The sequence below is a fragment of the Myodes glareolus genome, chromosome 7 (genome assembly GCF_982192425.1).
Source record: "Myodes glareolus chromosome 7, mMyoGla1.1, whole genome shotgun sequence".
Lineage (NCBI taxonomy): Eukaryota > Metazoa > Chordata > Mammalia > Rodentia > Cricetidae > Myodes > Myodes glareolus.
In genome coordinates, this window is record NC_142032.1 from 44,396,575 (window position 1) to 44,418,425 (window position 21,851).

Here is a 21,851-nt window from a genome sequence, read left to right on the forward strand (position 1 = left end):
AGACATGCCGTCTGTCAGGTGAAGGATGAAGGACAAGAATGGGAGATTGCAATGGTCCCGGACAGCGTTAATGCTGTGGCAACACTAGCCAGACCACAGACCGCTGTCCATCTCAGATATCGGGAGAGAGAAGGATAAGTATCAAAAATCTATTCACAGAGGAAATAAATACATTTTGCTCAGGGCTTCCATGTATTGGATCATGTCTATCCTTCCTGCTAACTAATCAGAAACATACCAAATATTGAATTTCAAAATGCACCCCATTTGTTTACTATAAGATAAATATTTTACTCAGTTGGATGTAACAGTGCTTTTAAAGATTTTAACAAAATTAAAATTGATTCAGTTTAGAAATAATGTGCCAAAATTGTATCAGAGGAACTGTGTTAAATATACCATATCGTAGTTGACAACTTGCTCTCTTTCTCTTTCTCTCTGCCTGTCTCTTTCTCAGAATTGCATATTATTTGATGTTGAGTGTAATTGTAATTTTTAGAATCACATAGTTTGAGCTATACTCAGTGAATGGAAAGGTGATGATGATGACGAGGAGGAGGAAGGTAATGATGTCAGTGATAGCGTGGACATTTAATATTTTGGCCAGTCTATTCACTGCTACCCTTCATCTAAGCCCAAAACAGGCTCTTAGTTTTTAATCTAGACAATCATCTTGTTAGATGGGCACTATTTCCCCAGTCTTACAAGGAGAGAAAACAAATCTGTTTTAGCTATCCAAGTCAGAACAGGGGCCTCAAAGCTCTCCAGTGAGTTCAGCTGTGTGTTCCCTTCTGTCTTCTTGGCCACATCTTCCTCTTCCTTAATCATGTTTTCCTGTTTCAACTCTGTTATCAAATACACACTCACACAGTTAGTTCTCTTATCTTAGAAAGAATAAGTAGAACTGGAGAGATGACTCAGTGACTAAGAGCAATGGCTGCTCTTCGAGAGGACCCGGGTTCAATTCCCAACACTCACATGGTGGCTCACAACCATCTGTAACTCCACTTCCAGGGGGTCCAGCATCTTCTTTAGGTCTCCACAGATATCAGGCCATACAAGCAGTCCACAGAAATGTGTGCCGTCCAGAAATGCTCATGTATAAAAATAAAATAAGAAAAGAATAGCTGATGAATCTCTGTCATCTCACTATGTATCCACTTCCTTTTCCTTCCTACATTTCTCTTTCCCCTTCAGACTGAAATCCTTTGTGGCCTTTGCTTGCATTATCTCTTGGAGTCATTTCTTCAGACCTCCACCCCAGCAACACATTGAGTCAGCTTTGTCTCATTGACCTCCAAGCTCTCACCTAACTTGTAACAGGGCACCCTGCCTGCTCTTCCTAGGCACCCCAACCCCTCATGCCCCTTTAAACCTCCGTTGCTCTTATTCATCTTAAGATCATCTTCTCTGTAAAGTTTCGGAATCTGGTTACATCCTCTCGTGTATTCTCAGAACAGTCTTCACATTCGGGGGATTTAGTGAAGAAAGAATGAATGACTGTGGAATATGTGAATGAATCACATGTCTGTTTGCAGTGTGTACTTAAAAGCCACACTTGCATTGCTTTGATCATATATAATGAACCCAAACTGTTACGTATGCATGATAAACCATGGTAGTTAAAGTACCCAGAGTCTGAAATGCAGACTCTCCAATTTGGAAATGTTGGTTCTAATACCTTTATTTTTTAACCTTATTCAGGTAAAATTAGTTAACCTGTAGGATCAGTTTCTTCATCCAGTCAGTGAGGATATATGTTCCTTAGAAGCTCTCTTAGAAGATTCTATTAGAAGATCATATTTCAATGCCTGTGGAACACTGCTGAGTTCCTTGCACAATGCCAAGTCTCTGAATGTTACAAGGCTGAACCCGATTCACACCTGAAATGTATAAGGTATGGTGTATAAGGCACTAAAGATGAACTGCTGACTATGTAAACGCCATGAGAGTCTGCATGGTCCCACATGCCTGGCTTTAATTAATTCAAGAGTGCTGAATGATCCCATAGAACTCTTCGGATAACTATTAATATATGGTCGGCAGAAGTAGAAGAAAATACCAAGAGAATATTTCCTTCATCAAACTCAAAACATTGTGAGGTGGGAATCAAGTTTTTGTTTTTGTTTTCTGCCAAGTACGTAAGAATTACCATTTATTTATGGTTTCTTTGGTGACTTGAAAATACATGAAAGGGTTTGAGTTGTCTCAAAGTAAAGAAATGTGCTTAACTTTATCTAGTGAAGGTTTTCAATTTAACCATATATAAGCTTTCTTTTCTCTCTGCCATTTCTTTCTTTCGCCCTCCCTCCCTCCTTTATTCCTTTCCTCTGGACTTCCCATGGAGTCTTGCTTTGTAGCCCAGCTAAGTCTTCCTCATTCAGCTTCACGCATGCTGGAATTATAAGCATGTACGAGCACACTCAACAAAACTTTCACCGCTTTTTAAAAATTGCTTTGAAATTTGATTTCATTTTAGATTTTGTAGAACTGTTCTCTTAAAGTTCAGCTAAATTAGTTAAATCTTTGCAGGCATAACCTTAGGACTGGAAATGACTTGGTTAATTCAATTCCTGCCACTAATGTATTTCTTTATGTGCAATAGTCTTTGATCCCTGTTTTCCTTGGGCTTCAGCCTACTCACCTATTAAGCAATTTCCTATTACTGTTTGCTGGAAGTCTCCAAATCCTCCCTCGTGCTCACAATGAGAACATCCTTCACACAGACTTCTCCACAGGATGCTTCCGAAAACTCCCAGGCAAAGCTGCGGCTTTCAGTTCTGCATGAGCGCTCCAGTCGAGGAAGTATTTCTATACACGTGTACTGTCTTCCTTCCCTTTAAAGTTCATCTGTGCCTCCCATGACTGACAAGGATCACTCTAGGCTTCTAGCAGGGCACATGGGGTCTCTCCCATCCTTGCCAGGGCTTTCAGAATAAGACTTTACATGTCGTCTTTTAAAGGAACAGGATAAAAATCACCCTGTCACCATTTGCCCTTGGGTGGCTTTGACCCAGATCCTTGGTAAACAGTAGGTAAGAAGACATTCATGACCTCATCTTTTTAACTGATCCTAAATAGGAAAATGATTTCATGACGTAAGTGTGAATCATTCCTCACCATTACACAGACAGTTTTCAGTTATCGATGACATGGAGGTGGGTGGCAGAAGAGGCTGACAGCGCAGAGTTTTCTCTGATGGACGCCCATTGTCTGAGTGGTCCGCCATGCTCAACACTTTGCTAGTTGGCATGGAAGGATGAACAGCACTTAGCCCTTGTCTCGGGGAAAGTCTCTGTGTAATGGTGAGGAAACGTCTAAGAAAGCGTGAGCCCCCTCCCAAAGTGCCCTCATCTTACAGAGCCGGGTAGGAGCGGACAGAACACACAGCACACAGTTACAAACCCTTCTTGCCTTGGAGGCATCCTGCCCACTTTGGGTTATTAAAGTTTAGTACGATTTGTGCGATTGGTATGGTTGCCGCTTATCAGCAGGTGTCTGACACGTTGACAGCATTTCCTGACAAGTGTGCTCAATTATGTTCTCTCGAAAAAGAGGAGGAAATAGAAACGGACTCTTCTCTGTGTTCAGGAACGCTTCTATTATGGTTGCCTTGTCGTTTCACTCAACAAAACTTGCTTTAGGACCCACTCCATGCTTAGCATCGGTTTAGCATTGTCTCTGCACCCCACCCTTGGAGAACTCACATAGTGCACTGTGAATTGTCGAGGACCACGTCTTACAGAATTCTCTTGGACTGGGAAGATGGCTCGGCATTGAAAGCATTTCTACATACCAGAGTTCAAATCCCAACATCCCTGTCAGGAATCAGTAGCTCACAACTAACTCTGACTAGGTCTAGCTAATCCAGTGCCCTCCTCTGACTTACACACACACACACACACACACACACACACACACACACACACACACAATAATAATAATAAAAATAAGTAATAAATACTTTTTAATCATGGATTTTATCTGTAAGTACATTTCAAGCTCAGGGCAACTTTTTTTGAGCATTTTTGTTTGGAAAGATCATTAAAGCATTCAATAAATTCCAGTCAGAGCCAATGTCGAGGACAAGGAATGAGAGTCTGGGAACTCAAAATCCTGGCTTGTTATCCTCCTATTGGAACTGTAGCGCTAGTTCCGTCTTCACACTAATGTATCCGGGGTCCAGTTCTTCAGTTTCTTCTCAGAAAATTAACACATTTTCCAGTTGAGTAGATATGTAGAATGCCTGATGAAAGTACAGGTCCTCCTACAAGCACACGTTGTCTATTGAAAATGCAGAAGTCACACATGCATGTTCTTACATCCCTTAAATTAAAAACATGTGTTCACCCAGAGGAGAGAGAAGAGGCATAATGCACTTATATAATAAGAGCAGCAATAGTAATCGCAATAAAATTAACTGATTCCACCAGAGAGGGATAGATTTTTTTCTTTGATAGACCCAGCTATAGTAGGAGTGATACCAGTTTGCATTTTAATAAATGTCAGCTTGCTTCTGCACTGGCTGTTGCATGTTGTAAAGTTGTAAAGTGATCTATGGATCGGCCAACACAGATGCAAGAGATTAGTTAAATTTGATTTGACTGAATGAGAATTTGCTCTATCTGGGCCAGTTTTTAAAACTTGCCTCAGGATTTAACTATACCTGTCTGTTACTCTGTGTAGGTTTGTAAAAATTAAGAAGTGACTTGTCAAGTATAATCAATTTAATGTCATTTGTTAAACAGAAGTCTGTCTTTCATAAATACATCTGTGGTTTTAAGTTCTACAATTATCACAGTATTGCCCAAGGCATAAGTATCAAATTTTGATTAATATATTAGTGAATTTTACCTATACATTTTTAAGGAAAGGAGCACAAATCGACAGTAACCTTATCTATGTAAAATTTTCAAAAATACCTCACTGCCCCGTTTATAGTTTTAAAAAGGCATTAGTATTTATGTAGTTAAATTAATTGACACACTGATTTTAAGTTCTTCTTTTTAGTTACTTTTCTCATTTCTGTGACAAGTTTTTGAAAACAACAAACTATGAATGGAGTGGTGGACGTTGCCATTATCCTATCTGAGGGTAGGGCAGCCTTACTTAGGAGACTGGCGCAGCTGGTCTCTCTGCATCCACATGAGATGTTTTCAGAAACAGAACAAGATTGGATGGTGCCCGGTTCTTCACTTTTTATTCATTCTAAGACCCAGTCCGTTGGATGGCTCCACCGATATTCAGAGTGGACCTCCTTGATTTTCTGGTAAATCTTTCTGCAAATACCATTGTAGACATATCCAAAAGTGAGCTCCCCTGGTGGCTCCACATACCATCACGCTGACAATGGAGATTAACCGTCATGTGTTGCCGCATTAGCTGCATATCTGCAGGAGTCCTCTTCTTTGGATTTGCTTGGTTCTGTCTAGAGTGACTGCTGGGCTAACTGGGGAACAGGTAAATGCTTCAAAACTTTTTCTCCTATGTTTCTAGAACAGCAAAAGCATACAGATGTTGGGTTAGATGAGCGTAACATCCATTCTAAACAGCCATTTCTTTGTTTCCAAATGTAAATTTTGGGGAGAACACATAGGTGTATTTCCTTTAACTCAATGTGATAGTCAGTCAGCAAAAAAATATAGGTCACTGTGTAATAAAGATAAATTGAACTAGGCCTATATTTTTCTATTGCTTAGAAGTATGTATGACTTGTGGAGTTGAATTTGTATTGCACATAGGATGCTTACATCCTTCCTTATGTGATAAATACAATCTAATGGAGTGCTCAGAGTGTTTTACAACACGGTTATAGTTCTGGCTCTGATAGCATCATAGGAGTGCACAGTACATGGATGGCAAAGTTGGGCAATGTGGTTGGCCACTAAGAAGCTTAACTGTGGCTTATACTCAGATCTCATGTAAAACCTGTGTTTTTTACTGTTGTGTAATATTGATTCATGTTGGGTATTATATGGCACATTTGTGCATGTTCAGCCAAAACATGGTCACAGAATGTCCACAGCAACAAAGAACTGTGTCTTTGAGTGTATAGAGGAGTTATTATCCAAATCATATTGAGCAGCATCCCAGACTTCACAGTGTTGGTTTTCTTCCTTGTCAGTCTTTTAGGAGATTCAGGACTTGCGGAGAGCACAGGCTATTGTCAGTTTGAGACAAGACGTGTTACTAAATTGCCAGCACTTCCATTTCCCTTGGGAAGGTCCACACTCCTGTTCTCTTTCTTGGAGCCACTACAAAGACCCAGGGACATGACTCTTCATGGATGAAGTGCTCATCCTGGCAGCTGATCTCCTGTTCAAAGGAAGAATGGCTTTGGATTCACTTTTAAGAATGACAGAATATTCACTCTTACACTTTTTTTTTCACTCTTACACTTATGGACTCTTACATTTAAAAAAATGAGTCTAATATAATAGTTCCTTTTTATTTAAGACAGAAATGTGTTTATGGATAGAAAATGCTGTGAGATGATTTTCCCTATTTCATAAATCTTATAAGGTGCCCTATGTAGGGTTAAGGTTACTGCTTCATGTAGTTGAAGACTGTGACATCATTCGGTTCCCACAGTGGGTTACAGAGAGGGGTGACTTGCTTATTGCTTTTTTAGAGTTAATCCGGCAGCTGCAATAATTCACAGCAAGAATTCCATAATCCAGCGCTAACTTCAAGTGGCACGAACTTTTATTATCACTGGACTATCTCTATTCTTTCTTAAGTGCCTTTCTGAACATTTATAGTAAGTTCTTTCATACCCCTGTTGGGTAATCAGTGTTTTTATTTTCTATGAAGGGAATTTTTTAAAGTTTAGTATCCTCAGCATAAATTTAAATGTAATGACACATTTCAAAACAGTTTCAAATTTGTACTTTTTAAAGATTTTTTTTTGTTTTAAGATATGGGGGTGGTTATACGTGTGTGTGTGTGTGTGTGTGTGTGTGTGTGTGTGTGTGTCCAAGGAGGACTGACATTGAATTCCTCTGGAGCTGGAGTGACAGGAAATTGTGAGCCACCTGACATGGGTGCTAGTAATTGAACCCATGTCATCTACAAGAGCAATACATACTCTAAGTCCCTGAGCCAGCTCTCCAGCTCCTCAGAATCAAAATTATCAAATTAACATTGTGGGGACCCCTCTTGCTTCCATGAACCTGACTCTGCTGAAAGTTAGAGCATGGCTTTGGCTTTGTTGAAATGATCCAAGAGGTAGAGCATTGGCAGGTGTGACGTGGCCGATGGGAATCCTGGGAGGAGTGATTGCCCAGAATAGCTTAGCTGGTGCTAACTGTTGGCTGTGATTACTTCCGCGAGTGTATAGCATGCACAGTTTTGTCTTAGTTGCTTGAAGTAAAGGGTTGAGAATGAACTTGACCTATGTGATTTCCCTTCCAAACATTGTTAGCAGTCCTTGCACCATGGGATAGAAGGTTGCATTCTGAGGGGAGAGTGGAGGCGAATAATATCTGAGTCTTTCTAAAGTTTCAGCTTGGTTTTAATTGATGCATAAACAAACTGTGTATACATTCATGGAATATCATGCTTTGTTTTCACACACGGTGCAAGGAATGAAATGGGGAAGTGTGATTTTTCAGGTTTACCTTCTCCCAGTAAAAATCCCTTTTTCATGTTTTTGAGATGATGTGTTTTTAGTGAGGCTTGTGTCAGCTGGTGAGGAAGATGAAGTCTGAGACAGCAAGAAGTCTGGATGGCCAGGAGGCCAATACTTGGAAATTCTTGATTTAGCAAATGAAATGAAACAGGAGAGGAGTTGTTGTTGTGGTTGTTGTTGTTTTTGTTGTTGTTGTTTTAATTAGCTTAATCCGTGGCTGTTGAGCAGTATTTAGACCACACTCTTAAGTACTTTCAGCATCATCCAGCATCAGTAGAGATCGCTCTGAGTGGTCCATGATGCAGCATGCCTTCTCCCAGACTATCTCTGATGTCTTCATCACTAAGTACTATTTGTACCACATTATTCAGCTCCGAGTTTCTATTATTCAAAGTACTTAGATGGGCAGAATTAAAAATAAAAAAAAAGCTTTGTATAAAAGCATATCTGTTTCCGGTTTTGACACCGAAGGCGTGTTTCTTCACAGATACTCTACTGCTGTGTCTCCGTGAAAAACTCATACTTTTCTCCAATTACATCATAAAGATATGCAAAGTGAAAGAAATCCAAAGTCACAATACAGTTTCAGAAGTCAAGAACCACACCCATGCGCACATCTATGATGTGTCCTATGAGGTATACATCTGTAAGCCCCAGTGGTACTCAACCCTTCTAAAAAAACGTCCCTTTCTAAAAGTAGGGTTGGTTAAGCTTTTGTTACCTTTATGGTTTTGCTGTTTTGTTTGAGGTTGTGGTTGTTGTCGAGACAAGGTCTACATAGGTATCCCAGGCTGACCTCAGACTCACTGTATAACCCAGTCTAGCTTCTGTGTCATGGCGAATTCTCTACCTCAACCTCCTGAGTGCTAGGATTACAGGTTTGTGCCACCGTGATTGGCCAATTCTACTAAGATCTACTACATTTGTATTCTGTCTGTTATGATAGGTAAGCAATTCCTTTCCAACAGTCTCCATACACTGAACACAAAAGGAACATTTCCCGGGAACTGGGGAATGGGAAACCCCATATTTCCGGGACTGTTAGATGCCTTTCCAAGTGTCACTTTTAGCAGTGGAACCCAAGTTCACTCTAGTTCCCTGAATTCCAAGCTGCCAGTCCGTGAACTAGAACTCGAACAACAAAATGAAAAGGTATTCAGTGCCAGTTACACTGAACACTTAAAAATCTGCTATTCAACATTTAAACATTAAACAGTAAAAATAAAAAGTCATTTTTATTAGAAATGCTTGTTGCAGCTGACTCCATAGTTTATTGGGCTCTCTATGCCTTTAAAATTCTAAGCTGACTGCACTGGGTATGCTCAGTGAGCATATAAAATTCATTTTTATTTGTGTATGGTTGTATAAAATTAATATGGTTGCTAATAACTGCATCTAATTTTTCAGTGTTTTATTAAAAAGTCAAAGAACATAAAAAATGACTTTAAATACTTGGCTTAGTAATCTACAGTATGCACAGAAGACTAGCATACAGAGAAGCCAGGTCAGAGCTGGGAAAGGGGTGGCTGAGATGGGCAGGATATGTGTGTGGGGAGTAAGAGTGCTACACATGTAGCTGGCAGGAATACAGAGCTGGGGACCGGTAGTGCCAGCTCACAGACCCCTTCCTTCTTACACATTCAGTTGCCCCTATTCCACATCCTGTGATGGCGTAGGATGGGAGTAAATAAGAGCACAGCAGAGATGACCTTGCCTAAGTCAGGATCAACTGGACATGCGCAGGTAGCCCTCCCAGCAGATGCCTGAAACAGATACTTTACACAGCTGAGGAGATGGCTCACGGCAGGAGGTGTGGCTCAGGGATACCTGTGTGGTGATTGGGGAGCTGTTGAAAGTCAACTTAAGGGAGCTGTTCTTTGTCATTAATCGGCATTTTTAGTCTTGAGATTTTTTTGACTCAGAGCTTTTGCTGCCATTAAATCACCACATAAATAAGCTGTAATGAATGACAATTTAGCTTACAATACGTAAGGTCGCTCTCTCATTTACCTTAGTTATTCTGAGAATAGAAGCAGCATCAGCCGAGACTTGTGTGATCATGAAATGGGATGTGCCATCATTGGAATGCCTGGTGCATTCCCAAGTTAGACCAGGTAGTCACCAAGGCATTGGGCAGGGCGGCCGTCTACGCCTGCTGAGCATTTGCCACCTATGTTCCTTTTCTGGTCACTTTTCTGGTTCACCTTCGTCATTCATTCTTGGATGATAATGATCCCAAAAGTTATTTTAATTGCTTAAATAAGCAATGTATTTTGAAATTCTGAATAGTTATTAAACATTTATATTTTGACTTTCGATGTGGTGTTTTGTTTATTAGCTTGCCTTTCCCTGTATTCTAGACCAGACTCATTTCATTCAAGAAACCCTGCCCTAAGCAGGAAGCATTTGGGAACTGCTAGTCTATAAGCTTCAAAGAAATCACTGCTGCTTCACCTCTCAGCCACCAAGGCATTCGCTGTCCGTGCCCATGCCCCTCCCGTCTCTGCCTCTTAACCATGGAAGTCTGTGTCATGGGAGACAGAGACTCAAGACTCCAATAGCCATGGGATAAACAAAAGCTTACAGAGAGCACTGGGTTCTTGGCTTGCTGAGGGGAGGGAGGTGCACAGGAGGTAAAGGGAGGCCTAGACAAGGCTTTGGGAGAAAGTTCCTAATTCTCGTGTAGTTTCAATGTGCCCCTTCGTGTCTCCATCTGCAGATACACAGTTCTGATCAAACTCAGTAGGGTCTCATGCTTCTGACATGCTCTGGTTAAATGACTTAAGACACATCACTTGATGTTCTTGGCTGCCTACGCTATAGAATCTACGCATAGCATTACCTACCTTGCTGATGCTCAGGATTTTGTTCTCAGTTAACAAATACCAGAAGCCATAAATGTTATTGTCTTCTTTTGTCATAAGACACTAATATTTATTCATTGCGCTTCAAAAAACTGCTAAGCAATATTGGAGAAGAATGTTCTACCAAAATGCCAAATCAGAATGAGAACAACTTATTTTAAAGAAAAGTTTAGTTTTGTCACCACACTAGAAGTTTCTCAACCCCTACCCTCTAGGAGTAGGATTTAATTAGTAATCCAGAATAAAATGGCCCCAAGAAAAGCCAGCTCCATCTTATGCTGTAGTAACAGCATTTATGGGGTTAAATAAATTGACTTTTCAGAGAATATGTAAAAAACACATATGCTCATTTAGACACACAATGAAAAAGACTGTTCAGCATTTAGCTGAATGGGGCCTGCGTGAATTTCACAATGCATTTTTGCCTTGTTTCCTGACTTTTTAACTTGGCATGCAGTTCAACTGCAGGCTTGTTTTGTTTCCCATATTTAAATAACTGAATTGTAATCATAATACTTAACCAAGCTAAAAAAAAATGATAATTACTACTTACCCTTTGGGAAAAATATGTCTCAAAACTCTATTTGAATCCTCTGTCCACTTGCCTTCTCCCTGTGCCCTGCACTAAGGTTTCCTTCTTAAATTACTCCCAAGTTTTAGAAAAATATTCAGACTTATGTTGTTTTTTAACACATATGTTTTGGTTTGGGAATATTTCACACTAATGCAAACCCCCTGTGCCTCTGCAGTAAACACGTCTGTGAATTGCTAATTGTTTTAGATTAACCCCAGAGACGTTTGGCAGGCTTGGTTACAGCATTTTCTGCCCACAAATTTAGTGTTTATTTCTTGGGCTTTGATCATACACCTTCTGCCCAGGCAGACAGGTCAGCTGCCCTGTGGAGAGCATGAGGGAGCATCCTGCATTCTGCATCCTCTGTCTCTTGGGAGGATGGACCACTCTGGGTCAGCTGTCCTGTGGAGAGCATGAGGGAGCATCCTGCATCCTCTGACTCTCAGGAGGATGGACCACTCTGTCTTCTCTCAGCTTGTTTCTTCAGCTCTCGCTGCCTTAGCCCAGCACTGGCTGGGTGGCTCAAGCAGTAGAACCTAATTTTCTGCCAGTCAGTCCTAGATGCCAGAAGGCTGGAACCCCAGGCCCAGGAAATCAGATGAGTACTGGTCTCAGCTTGTAGTCAGCCAGCTTGTCACGTGACCTCTCCTCTGTGGCCACGTTCTGAGAGAACTTGCTGCTGTCTCTTTCCCTCTTTATGAGAACACTGATTCCGTCTGCTTAGACTTCGCACTGATGACCTCATATACCTATAATGAAATTTGGCCAGGGGGAGAGGGCTACAATTTAATCTTGTGACATTTAAAGGGCTACATTGGCCTCTAGCACACTGGCCCCCCGCCACGAGACACACCCCTAACCCATGAGCTCTGTGGCTCCTTTCTGTGGTCTTCAGTGTCCTTTGATTTCTGTCAAGTTTTAGCCTAGACTCTAGACTGGCAGGAAATGGATTGAGAATGGGAGGAGGTCCGCAGGGGCGGCCCTTGTTTAGGAGACCCTCCCGAATCCTAGCACACACACACACACACACACACACACACACACACACCCTGCTCCATCGCCCCATACTCAGTCCCAGGGACTCCTCTCTCCTCATGCCCAGACCTCAGACAGCTAGGGACCGTGTGTTGTCCTTCCTGCTTTCTGTGCTGCTTATCTGTTTACTTGTGACACAGAGTCTTTCTATGTAGTCATGGATGATCTAAAATGCACTACGTAGCCCAGGCTGGCTTTGAACTCACAGAGATCTGCCTGCCTCTGCCTCCCTAGGGCTGGAACTAGAAGTGCATGCTACCCAACCTGGCCATTTATTTATCTATGCTTGTTTATAAAAGAATTTCCACCAATGATCTGTTTGATCCAAGGATGTCACCTCTGAAAGGAGCGTTTTTAGGACAGCAGCAATTCATTGTCCTTTCATCCCTGTAAATTCCTAAAGGACAACTTAAGTGATATCATGATGCCTCTATAGCAGTGGTTCTCAACCTGTGGGTCACAAGCCCTTTTGGTGTTTAAAGACCCTTTCACTGGGGTCACCTAAGACCATCGGAAAATACGGATATTTACCTTACAATTTATAACAGTAGTAAAATTACAGTTATGAAGTAGCAACAAAATTAATTTTAGTCCCCATTTTGCCTGGCCGTCACGCATAAAACCTTGGATTGCATCCCCAGCATTGGAAGAAAAAAGTACTTCTGTCAGCCAGATACATTCATAGCCACAGTCACAGTACTTGGGAGATGAGGCAGAAAGTTTGTGATTTTGTGGCCAATATCAGGCTGCATACTGAGACCCTATCTTAAAACAGGAAAACAAACAAAGCAAAGAACAAAAAAGAATTTGAGGGACGAAAAGGATGGCTCGGCAGTTTGAAACACGCCCTACTCCTCAAGTGGACCCGACTTCAGATCCCAAACTTCATGTGGGGCAGCTAACAGCTACTTCCAGCTTCAGCTCTAGGAGGTCCAACACCATCCTTTGGCCTCTGTGGCCACCCCTACACATGGGATACATACACACACACACACACAGAGAGAGAGAGAGAGAGAGAGAGAGACATGCACACATAAGCAAAAATAATTCGAGTTGCATCCTCCCTCTTAACAAAGGAACCATTGTGACTGCATATTGATAAAACTAATTTGTGTTCCTGGAAACTTGGTTTAAAGAAGAAAATAAACTCCTTTTCCTACCAAACAGAATGGCTTCTGTTATACTGCACTTGTATGATAACCTCATGCTTCTGACTTCCTGACATGCACACCTTTATTTTCTCAGCTAAGACATCCTTTATCTGTGTGCACTGTATTTATAACAACTTATAAACACAAAAGTATTTTTCTGAACATTTTCTTATTAATTATTCAAATTATTTTAAACTATTTTAATAAAATTATATACCTAGATACACAGTCATGAATTTAGATGAATAAATGTTATTGCATTGTTTTGCTTTTTCATGGCTCTGTGGTGCTCATTCTCCCATCTGTTATGGTATTGGTTAAATCAGGTAGGTCTTCTGCCTTCCCGTGCCTTCTGTTGACCTGGCCAGGTAAGTTGTGGTATGACCATGCTTTTGACCTGTAGAAAAACCTCTCAGTCTCTGAAAGAGGGAGTGTGCTGAGGATAACTGATACAGTCTTCATTCTTCTGGGCATCTTCTTTCCCTAAGGCCTAGGTGTGAGTCTAACGGCTCACACTAAGGTGAGACAGACTTCATGCAAATGCTAGAGAAAGCATGGACAGAATCTTAGTTTATGTTGCTGGGATTATGTCTACATTCTTTTAGGTTCTTTTTGTTATTTCTACAGTCTAGGTTTTCAAAGTATTGTGATGGGAAGTCAGAGGTGGACGAGCAGACCCGGCTGCCCATTAGTGATAGCACCTGGGTCACTCTCTGGTATTGACTCTGATTCTTGTTTTCTGAGGTGGGGAGGGGGTGTCTTTCTGTGTAGACAACATTGTACTTTTACAGTTCAAAGAACAAAAAGAAATAAATATTGAGCTTGGTTCGTCAGGCTATAATATTCTGTTCTAAGGATTCAAGATCAAGAAGAGTGTACTATGGCTAGTCCAGATCCTTTATTCTCACCATATTTGGCTTTCTAAATGAGCTACTTTCACAAAGCGGTGCCCGAAATACTGACAGTAACAACCTAATGCCAGAAAGGTTGATTTTGGCTCTATGGGGAAAGAGCAGTAGAGTGCTTCTGTCCATCATGGAGGCTGGGGCCAGGACTCTTCTCATCTCATCAACCCAGTTCCTTGTAACCTGCAGAGACCCACCTTGTGTGTCCTATTTGAGTCAGCCACACCCCCACCTCCTGCAGGTTCCACGGCCTCCCCAAATAGAGCCATCAGCCGGGGAACAAGTGCTTAAACACGAGCCAGTCAGGGTTGTCTTAGATTCAGACTACAACCATTTCACACCTTTCTCCTTACACCTTATGGCCCTGGGGAAAGGCTCATCCTTCAGTAGCTGTGTGGCTTTATTCTCATATGCTAAGTGGAAGGTGATGGGTTTGCTGTAGATATCCATCAGTAGGATTTTAAATTGAGTTTTTTCAATTCTTAGGAATTTAGCTGCCAAAGAGCAAAGATGTGCTTTGCCGCATTCATCAGTGCTCGCCTCCGCTGCTGTTCGCTGCATTATTTAGGACTTTAAGGGACTCTTGCAGCTATTTTAAGCTACTGGTTTTGATGTAAAAAGTGGCCCTGTTCTTAGCATTTTGAGTAATGGTGAGTTGATCTGATTATAAGAAGTACGATAGAACACTACTGCCTTTACAGACAGTGGGATTTGGCCTAGACTTCTTTATACGTTATGATTCTCAGGTTTCCAGTGACATTATTTAACAGCCGTCCTTTACAGTAGTTGTGAAGATTTAAAACAATATGTATTATATCGCTGTAATTCTCACATCTCTTCCATTTCATGTTTGTCTTTTCCTGATACATCTTTTATCACTGTAGAACATCACTAATTCTTGGTACCTCAGTTTCTCATTTGCTTCATAGGGAAATTTGTGTTGGTCTCACATTGTTGAAAAGTTCAACAAAGTTTGTAAAGCAGTCATAATTATGCTCAATTTGTAAATATTGAGCATTGTTAGTATAACATTGGTGTTCTTGATGTTTCTGTGGCCATTTTATTTTATTAAGGCAACTCTCTTACCTTTCCTCCCCAAGCATCTTAAAAGCAACATTTCATTAAACAGCGTCGCTTTAATCCAGCAGATACTTTGTTTTAATGGTCCTGACTGACCTGATTAATGGTTCTCCTCATCTGCAACCTGGGTTCCTGCATTCCCATATCTCTAATATTCTCTGTCTGTCAACAGGGACGGAGAGGCCTTGGCTCTGTGTTTGTCTGGGCATCAGGCAATGGTGGAAGGAGCAAAGACCACTGCTCTTGTGATGGCTACACCAACAGTATCTACACCATCTCCATCAGCAGTACGGCTGAAAGTGGAAAGAAACCGTGGTACTTGGAAGAGTGTTCATCTACACTGGCCACAACCTACAGCAGTGGAGAATCCTATGATAAGAAAATAGTATGTAACTTTTACGTGTCTATTACCATCCATTTCTTCAGTGTTCATGTTGAAAGTTAAGAGAGATCCATAAATGTGTAGAAGGAGCATATAGAAACAGCAGATCTGATTAGCTGATGGTACCAAGTAAATCACTGGGAACATTGGCAGTCTATTCCTTGAAAACGCTTCTCTGGATCATGATATTTGAGCGTTAACATAGTATTGATCATGACTAAGCTTCAGTTTTACTGAGAACAAATAAATGTATAAACAAATACATTTATGTTGATAACAGAAAGGGAAAAAAAGAATCAACATGAGATTCTCAGCTTAGTGCCGCTATCACTGACTTCTGATTCTGGTGTCTCATATAGCTAATTCGTTATGAACAAAAAAGTATATAGGAGAACTAAAATTCACACTTAAGATGTACATTTGCTTGTCTATTTCCATGGGCTCTAGATCTACAGACCAACCAACCACACCACATTGAAATTACCTTGAAGATATTCTTTCAGTAGTCTTTATTCACTAAACAATATAGTATTATAACTGTATGCATAGCCCTTATGTTATTTTGTATATTAAAGCCAACTAGAGATTGGTTAGTATTTAAGAAAGAATGTGCAGACATAAATATGTAAATATATGCCATTGTATTTTATATGTAGGACTTAAACATATAAGTCCTGCTTTAGGATTCCTGAAACCAATCCTTTGCAGATACCAGGGAACTGTATTTATCCAGTGTGTACTAACCCTACACCAGCTGTGCTTTTCTGGGTCTACTATAGTCTACTGAATGGGGAATTATGGAAGTGCAGTGACGTCCCCTATTCACCTGCCTGTCCTGCTATCTTGTAAAATGGCTATTCAGAATTCAGGTTACTAGATTGGCCTACCTAAGTTGAGCCATTTTCTAGGTCTAAGTCCTTCCTTATAATGTGAGGGTTTGGGAGTTTTTAGTTCACGGAGCCATTGCTAAAATAATTGGGGGAGACACGAGTCCATAAAAAACGCAACCCAGTGCTAACCCTTCTCAAAGTCTATGGAAACTGACTCTTAGAATGCCTGCCACAGCACTGCTAATTCTCAATGTCAAAGACTAGTCCTCTTCTCCTGACCATGGTTTTCCAAAGTATCTCAGGATTCCTCTTTCAAAGAGGACTCATGTCCTGCTGAGCTGTTTCACCTGATGTTTGAGGAGCCACACAGGGACAGATCACACTGTGAAGGGGCGTCTCATTTTTCTGTAGCAGTAGGGGAGCCACTGCAATGGTTCAGCAATTAAGAAAACTGGTTGCTCTTCCAGAAGACCTGGGTTTGGTTCCCAGCATTCACATAACAGCCCACAACCATGTTACTCAAATCCCAGGATATCTAGTGCCCTCTTCTGGCCTCTATGGGCACTGCATACTTATGGTACACAGACATACATTCAGGCAAAAGACCCATACACATAAAGTTAAATGTATACAAGTCCATGTCTCAGAACTTCCTGAATCAGTTATCAATGAACTAACTCTAAACAAAAAGTAAAGTGCATAAGGAGAAAGTGCAAGACTAGACATTTCTGGTTCAATTAAAACCTGATGCCACTCACCAAGATTTTGACTATTCATTATAGAACTGTAAACATCTAGAGACACCCTTTTGCTTTTCAGTAGAAAACTCTATCCCCTAACTTGTCACCCTTGACTGCCAGTGTCCCGTGACACCCATCTCTGCATCACAGAGTAACTGAGAAACTCCAGGATAAGATTCCCCCCATTTACAGCTCTAGAGTCTGAGGATCGGCAGCAAGCTCGTACTTCCTCTCAAGCATCTTATGACCTCTCCAGTCCTGTTGTTCCCTGTGCTGATCAGCTCCATAAATGCCTTTGCTAAAAGAAGCTTGTAGTCTAATGAACAAAATATCAAAACAGGAGGAAGTGTGCCCACATCCCTGACGGAACGCGTCACTTGGTCTGAGCAACTTTAGCATCATGTCTCTGAGGTTCACTCACTAGACCTTTTTCCTGAGCATCATTGTGTGTGTAACTGTGCAGCATTTGTCATGGCCCCATAAACACAGCCGTCAAGCACGTGTGAGCTCCAGATGTTTACATTTCTATAATGAAGTCAAAATCTTGGTGAGAGGAGAAAGTTTGGGGGTGGAACCTGAACAGCATGGCTGGTCGTCAGTGTCCTTCTGTGAGGTCTTATACTTTAGCTTCCTATCACAAACTGGATGCATATTTAACTCTTCCTTCTACGTACTTTGTGATTGCTCTCTTTCTCAAAGGGAATTTCCATTTATTAAGACTTAGAAATTTATTGTATGGGATGATGTCCTCAGACATCATAGAGGTAAAGGAAGTAACTCAGGAATTTCCTAATGGAGCTAACTGGTGTCTCGCCACCCTGGCTCACATTGGCCAATGGTTAGGGGACATAACAACTTGTGTAAAATCATAGGCTTAATTCTCGATCACAGTATTTCTGTAACGAAGAAATAATCTTTAAGGGCATTAGTTTCTCATTACAAAGGCCAAAAACTTGTTCATCTCTGCATTTCCTTCTCTTTACCTAGTTCTTCAATGCTTTTCTTAATGTTTCACCCTCAAATTACCCACAAAGGAAGATAAAATTTGGAAACTGTTTGAATTCAGCGTCTGACTTCACACTGACCACCTAGTGCTGAGCCACCCACTCCGAGTCTTGACCTCCTCCACTGTAAAATTGAGGTGACACCCACATGGTCCCAGAGATTCCCGTGAGACAGTGACAGCCTGAGTCTGAGTGCCTGGTGTGTGTGCGGCTCTGTTAGAGACTGGCATCGCTGCCCTTAGACCGTGCAGACTTCTGCACCCTGGAAGGTCTGTGGGTTGCATCTCTATCCACGGTGGTTCTCATTGCAATCTCCATTTTCCTAATCCGTAAAACCCTGCGGTCTGTTCCACCAACCCCATAAAGAAAGCCACTGTGATCGGGAACATGTTAACAGCCTGAACATGAGTGGAGCTGGCAGCAACGTCAGATTTTTATGGTCCAGCTGACCCCTTTTCCTTCCAGATGTCAGGATGATGAATAAGCCCACAGCGCGCCCAGGACCTTGCCACCGCCAGGCTTTGAACCTAGACGCCTGTGGTCTCTGGGTGATGCCTGCATCCTGTTAGTGGCATCCGTGATTGAGTGCTACAGTCATGACAGTGTCCTCTCTGCGCTGGGCCCCTCCCTTGAGCCATCCATTTCCTTCTGTCATTTCCCTCCTCTCCCGAAAAGCACAGCTGTCGTTCTTCATTCCTAAGAGCACTTTAGTGATTTGCACCGAGCCAGCCGCTCAGGAGCTGAGGGACAGGAGAGATCTCTCGTCTCCTTTGGGGAAAGGCACTTCGTTAAATAAACTTTACATACCTGGGACAAAAGGTCTTTTCATGATTTGCAAGCAGGAAAGCTTGCCCTGGGTTTCAAAATAGAGCGAGGCCCACACACCTGCGTGCCCTGCCATTGCTCGCAACTCAACAGTGGGTGCTGGTGTTACAGTCACACTCACATGGACCTGGGGCCTTATTCCAGCAAAGGAAGCATCCAGAATGTCAAGAGTCTAATAAGGAGCTCTTTTCTAAACAGAATGATCAGGAATGACTATTATTTATTTGTAACAAAAATCTCATTTAACCCAAGCTAATCCTATGGTGCTTCTGCCTTGGCTTTCCAAGTACTAAGATGACTTCTAGGACCTGCCACATCCCCTAAGCAGATATTTTTAAGGTTTATTTTTATTTTTTTTAATATGTGTATATATACACATAGCACAGGTGCCCTCAGAAACCCATATCAATTCCCCAGGATCTGGAATTATAGGGACTTATGAGCTACCTGGATGCTAGGAGCCATACCCAGGTTCTCTGCTAGATCAATGTAGTCTATTAACCACTGAGCCACCTCTCTGGCCCACTCTGACTAGCTAGTTTAAAGCCATGAATTGAAGTAATATGTTCCTTAACATAATTGTATACATAGCATTCTGTATCTCGTGTGACATATTTACAGTTATTATAGCATATCATAAGCATAACATTTGTGACCGTTCTAATGAGAACCTGGTACAGCACTCTGCACGTTGCCTGCAACCTTTCTCAACATCCTGAAAACCCTGTGTGCAAGGATCATCTTGTTCTATTCACAGATGAGAAAACAGAAACCTGAAAGGCTAGGAAAGAAGCATACAGCTGCTCTGTTGGGGGCGCCTAGGTTCCAGTCAAGCAGAATGAAGCCCAAGCCCATCTTTGGTGTACCATCATGCCCGACAATTCTCATGGCCATCCAGTATGGCGCTATGTAGGGAAGGGTGGTCGCTTACCTGGCCTTCTCTTAATAGCTGTTCACCACATTTTACCACCTTGCTCTTCCTAATTGAATCTCTGGCCTCTACCCTTTTCCTAATCCTCTCAGTCAGCCACACACTGACAAGATGGTGTCCCGGTGTGGTCAGAATCAGGCTGCGTCCTCTGCTGAGGCCTCCTTGTAGGAGCACCTTGCCTGGAGCCTCCCTTCGGCTAGGAGGAGCATGCCTCTGTGCTGTCTGCATGTGGGCTTGTTCCCTCCACCACCCTCTCCTCAGTCAGCCTCGCTTCCCAGTGTACTTAGCCTCACTTGACACCATTCTCTACATTCTTCATTTACTGTCTGATTTTCCTGCCAGAGTGGAAACTACTTGAGAACGAAGAGTCTGTGCTCTCTTGGCTAGAGCCAGGTTCCATAAGTGTCCGTGCAGAAATAACCATGTAAAAATAACCTTCATGGAAGGTAAACATTTATTGAAATAATTACTGTAGAAAATGGTCAAGTTTATGTGCGTAACAACCCATACAAGCTATCGAAATTTTGTCTTTAAATCTCACTGCTTCCATCGCTTCCCCCTATTGTGTTGTAGAACTAAAGCTCTATTCAGTCGTTCCTAAAAGGAAGTTATCTTTATTTTAGAACCTCTTCTGCCTTTGGCTACCCACCTGCCCCCAAGTCATTTGTCCTGCTGATTCAACTTTGGGCCCCTTTGCGTTCCTATTGGGAGAGGGTCTCTGAGCCATGTTTTGGCTAATAAGCATCCATGCTCTTCTTCTCATATCATTTTATTTATATGTGTTCAAAACGCCGCACATGCAGCCTGCAGTAGATCAGGGGTCACCACAGAGACCAACTCCAGAGAGATGAATTAGCCCACTGCACGTAAGGCTTCTAAGCACTCACTTCCTCCTGCAGAGAAGCCCTGCTCCCTTGCTCTCCAACCTCCTCCTGCACCCACTCCAGCCTCAAATGCAGTCACCGCCCACATCAAATCCATCTCCGCCATCGCCTCTGCTCTCTTCCATTGAGAAACTCTCATTTAAAAAGAGTCTCCTTCTTTCTGTTTCTTGAGTAAATAAATGGAAGAACAAGTCCAGAAATGTTCAGTAATGTGACCCACATTCTCCTCAGAACGTACCAAAGCGTACAGGAGTCCTGCTTGCTGGCAGGCTGGAGCACCAAGGCTGCTCTGCTGTCCCTGAGGTGACTGGAGGGCTGACTATGTTGCTCTTGTCTTCATGGGTGGCAGCACACTCTAAAATTCTGCTTTTTTTTTAACGTTGCTGGTTCAGGATTTAATATCTTCTCTGTTTACTAACTACTTTGCTGCTGTGTGTCCTGGAACAAGATAATTAGCCTTGCTGAACCTCCTTTTCTGCTAATGATGTAATGCTTTCCTTTCAAACATCCTGTGGCTGTGTGGAATGTTCTACACCCAGGCATCTCACCATCAGTTGCTAATAGTAGTTTGGGGAGAGAAACCTTGAGGTTAATGGCTACCCTTTAATTTGGTTGCCTGGTTTTCGTTTTGGTTTGCTTTGCTTTGCTTTTGAGACAGTGTTTCTCTGTGTAACAACTCTGGCTGTCCTGGAATTCACTTTGTAGACCTGGGTGGCCTCAAACTCACAGAGATTACCTGCTTCTGCCTCCCGAGTGCTGGAATTGAAGGTGTGCACCACCACCACCTGGCTAACCCTTGACTAATTTACAGTATCAGTACACACGTAACTTTGGTGGGATGATTCTAAGTGTCTGGGAGTCAGGAGAGAAGTGACCTTAAAGTGTTTCTGAAGAAACGGAAAAGTTGAGAGTGTAAAATGAAGTGAGTCCAGGGGAGCTTGAGTCAAGCACTTCCACTTAGCTTGAAGTGGAAATCCTTGCTTCTGTTGCATTGTGGAACTCAGCTGCACTTTATG

At 42.0% G+C, this 21,851-nt stretch overlaps 1 protein-coding gene across 4 annotated transcripts in view; it reads left to right on the forward strand.

Moving 5' to 3' along the window:
* The window catches only part of Pcsk5 (proprotein convertase subtilisin/kexin type 5), a 417,375-nt gene that overhangs the window by 179,628 nt on the left and 215,896 nt on the right, over positions 1 to 21,851 (forward strand). For all 4 annotated transcript variants that reach the window (XM_048429814.3, XM_087908042.1, XM_048429815.3 and 1 more), the window contains exon 8: positions 15,412 to 15,624. In XM_048429814.3, the coding sequence (XP_048285771.3) occupies positions 15,412 to 15,624 (213 nt within the window). The remainder of the gene's footprint in view (positions 1 to 15,411; positions 15,625 to 21,851) is intronic.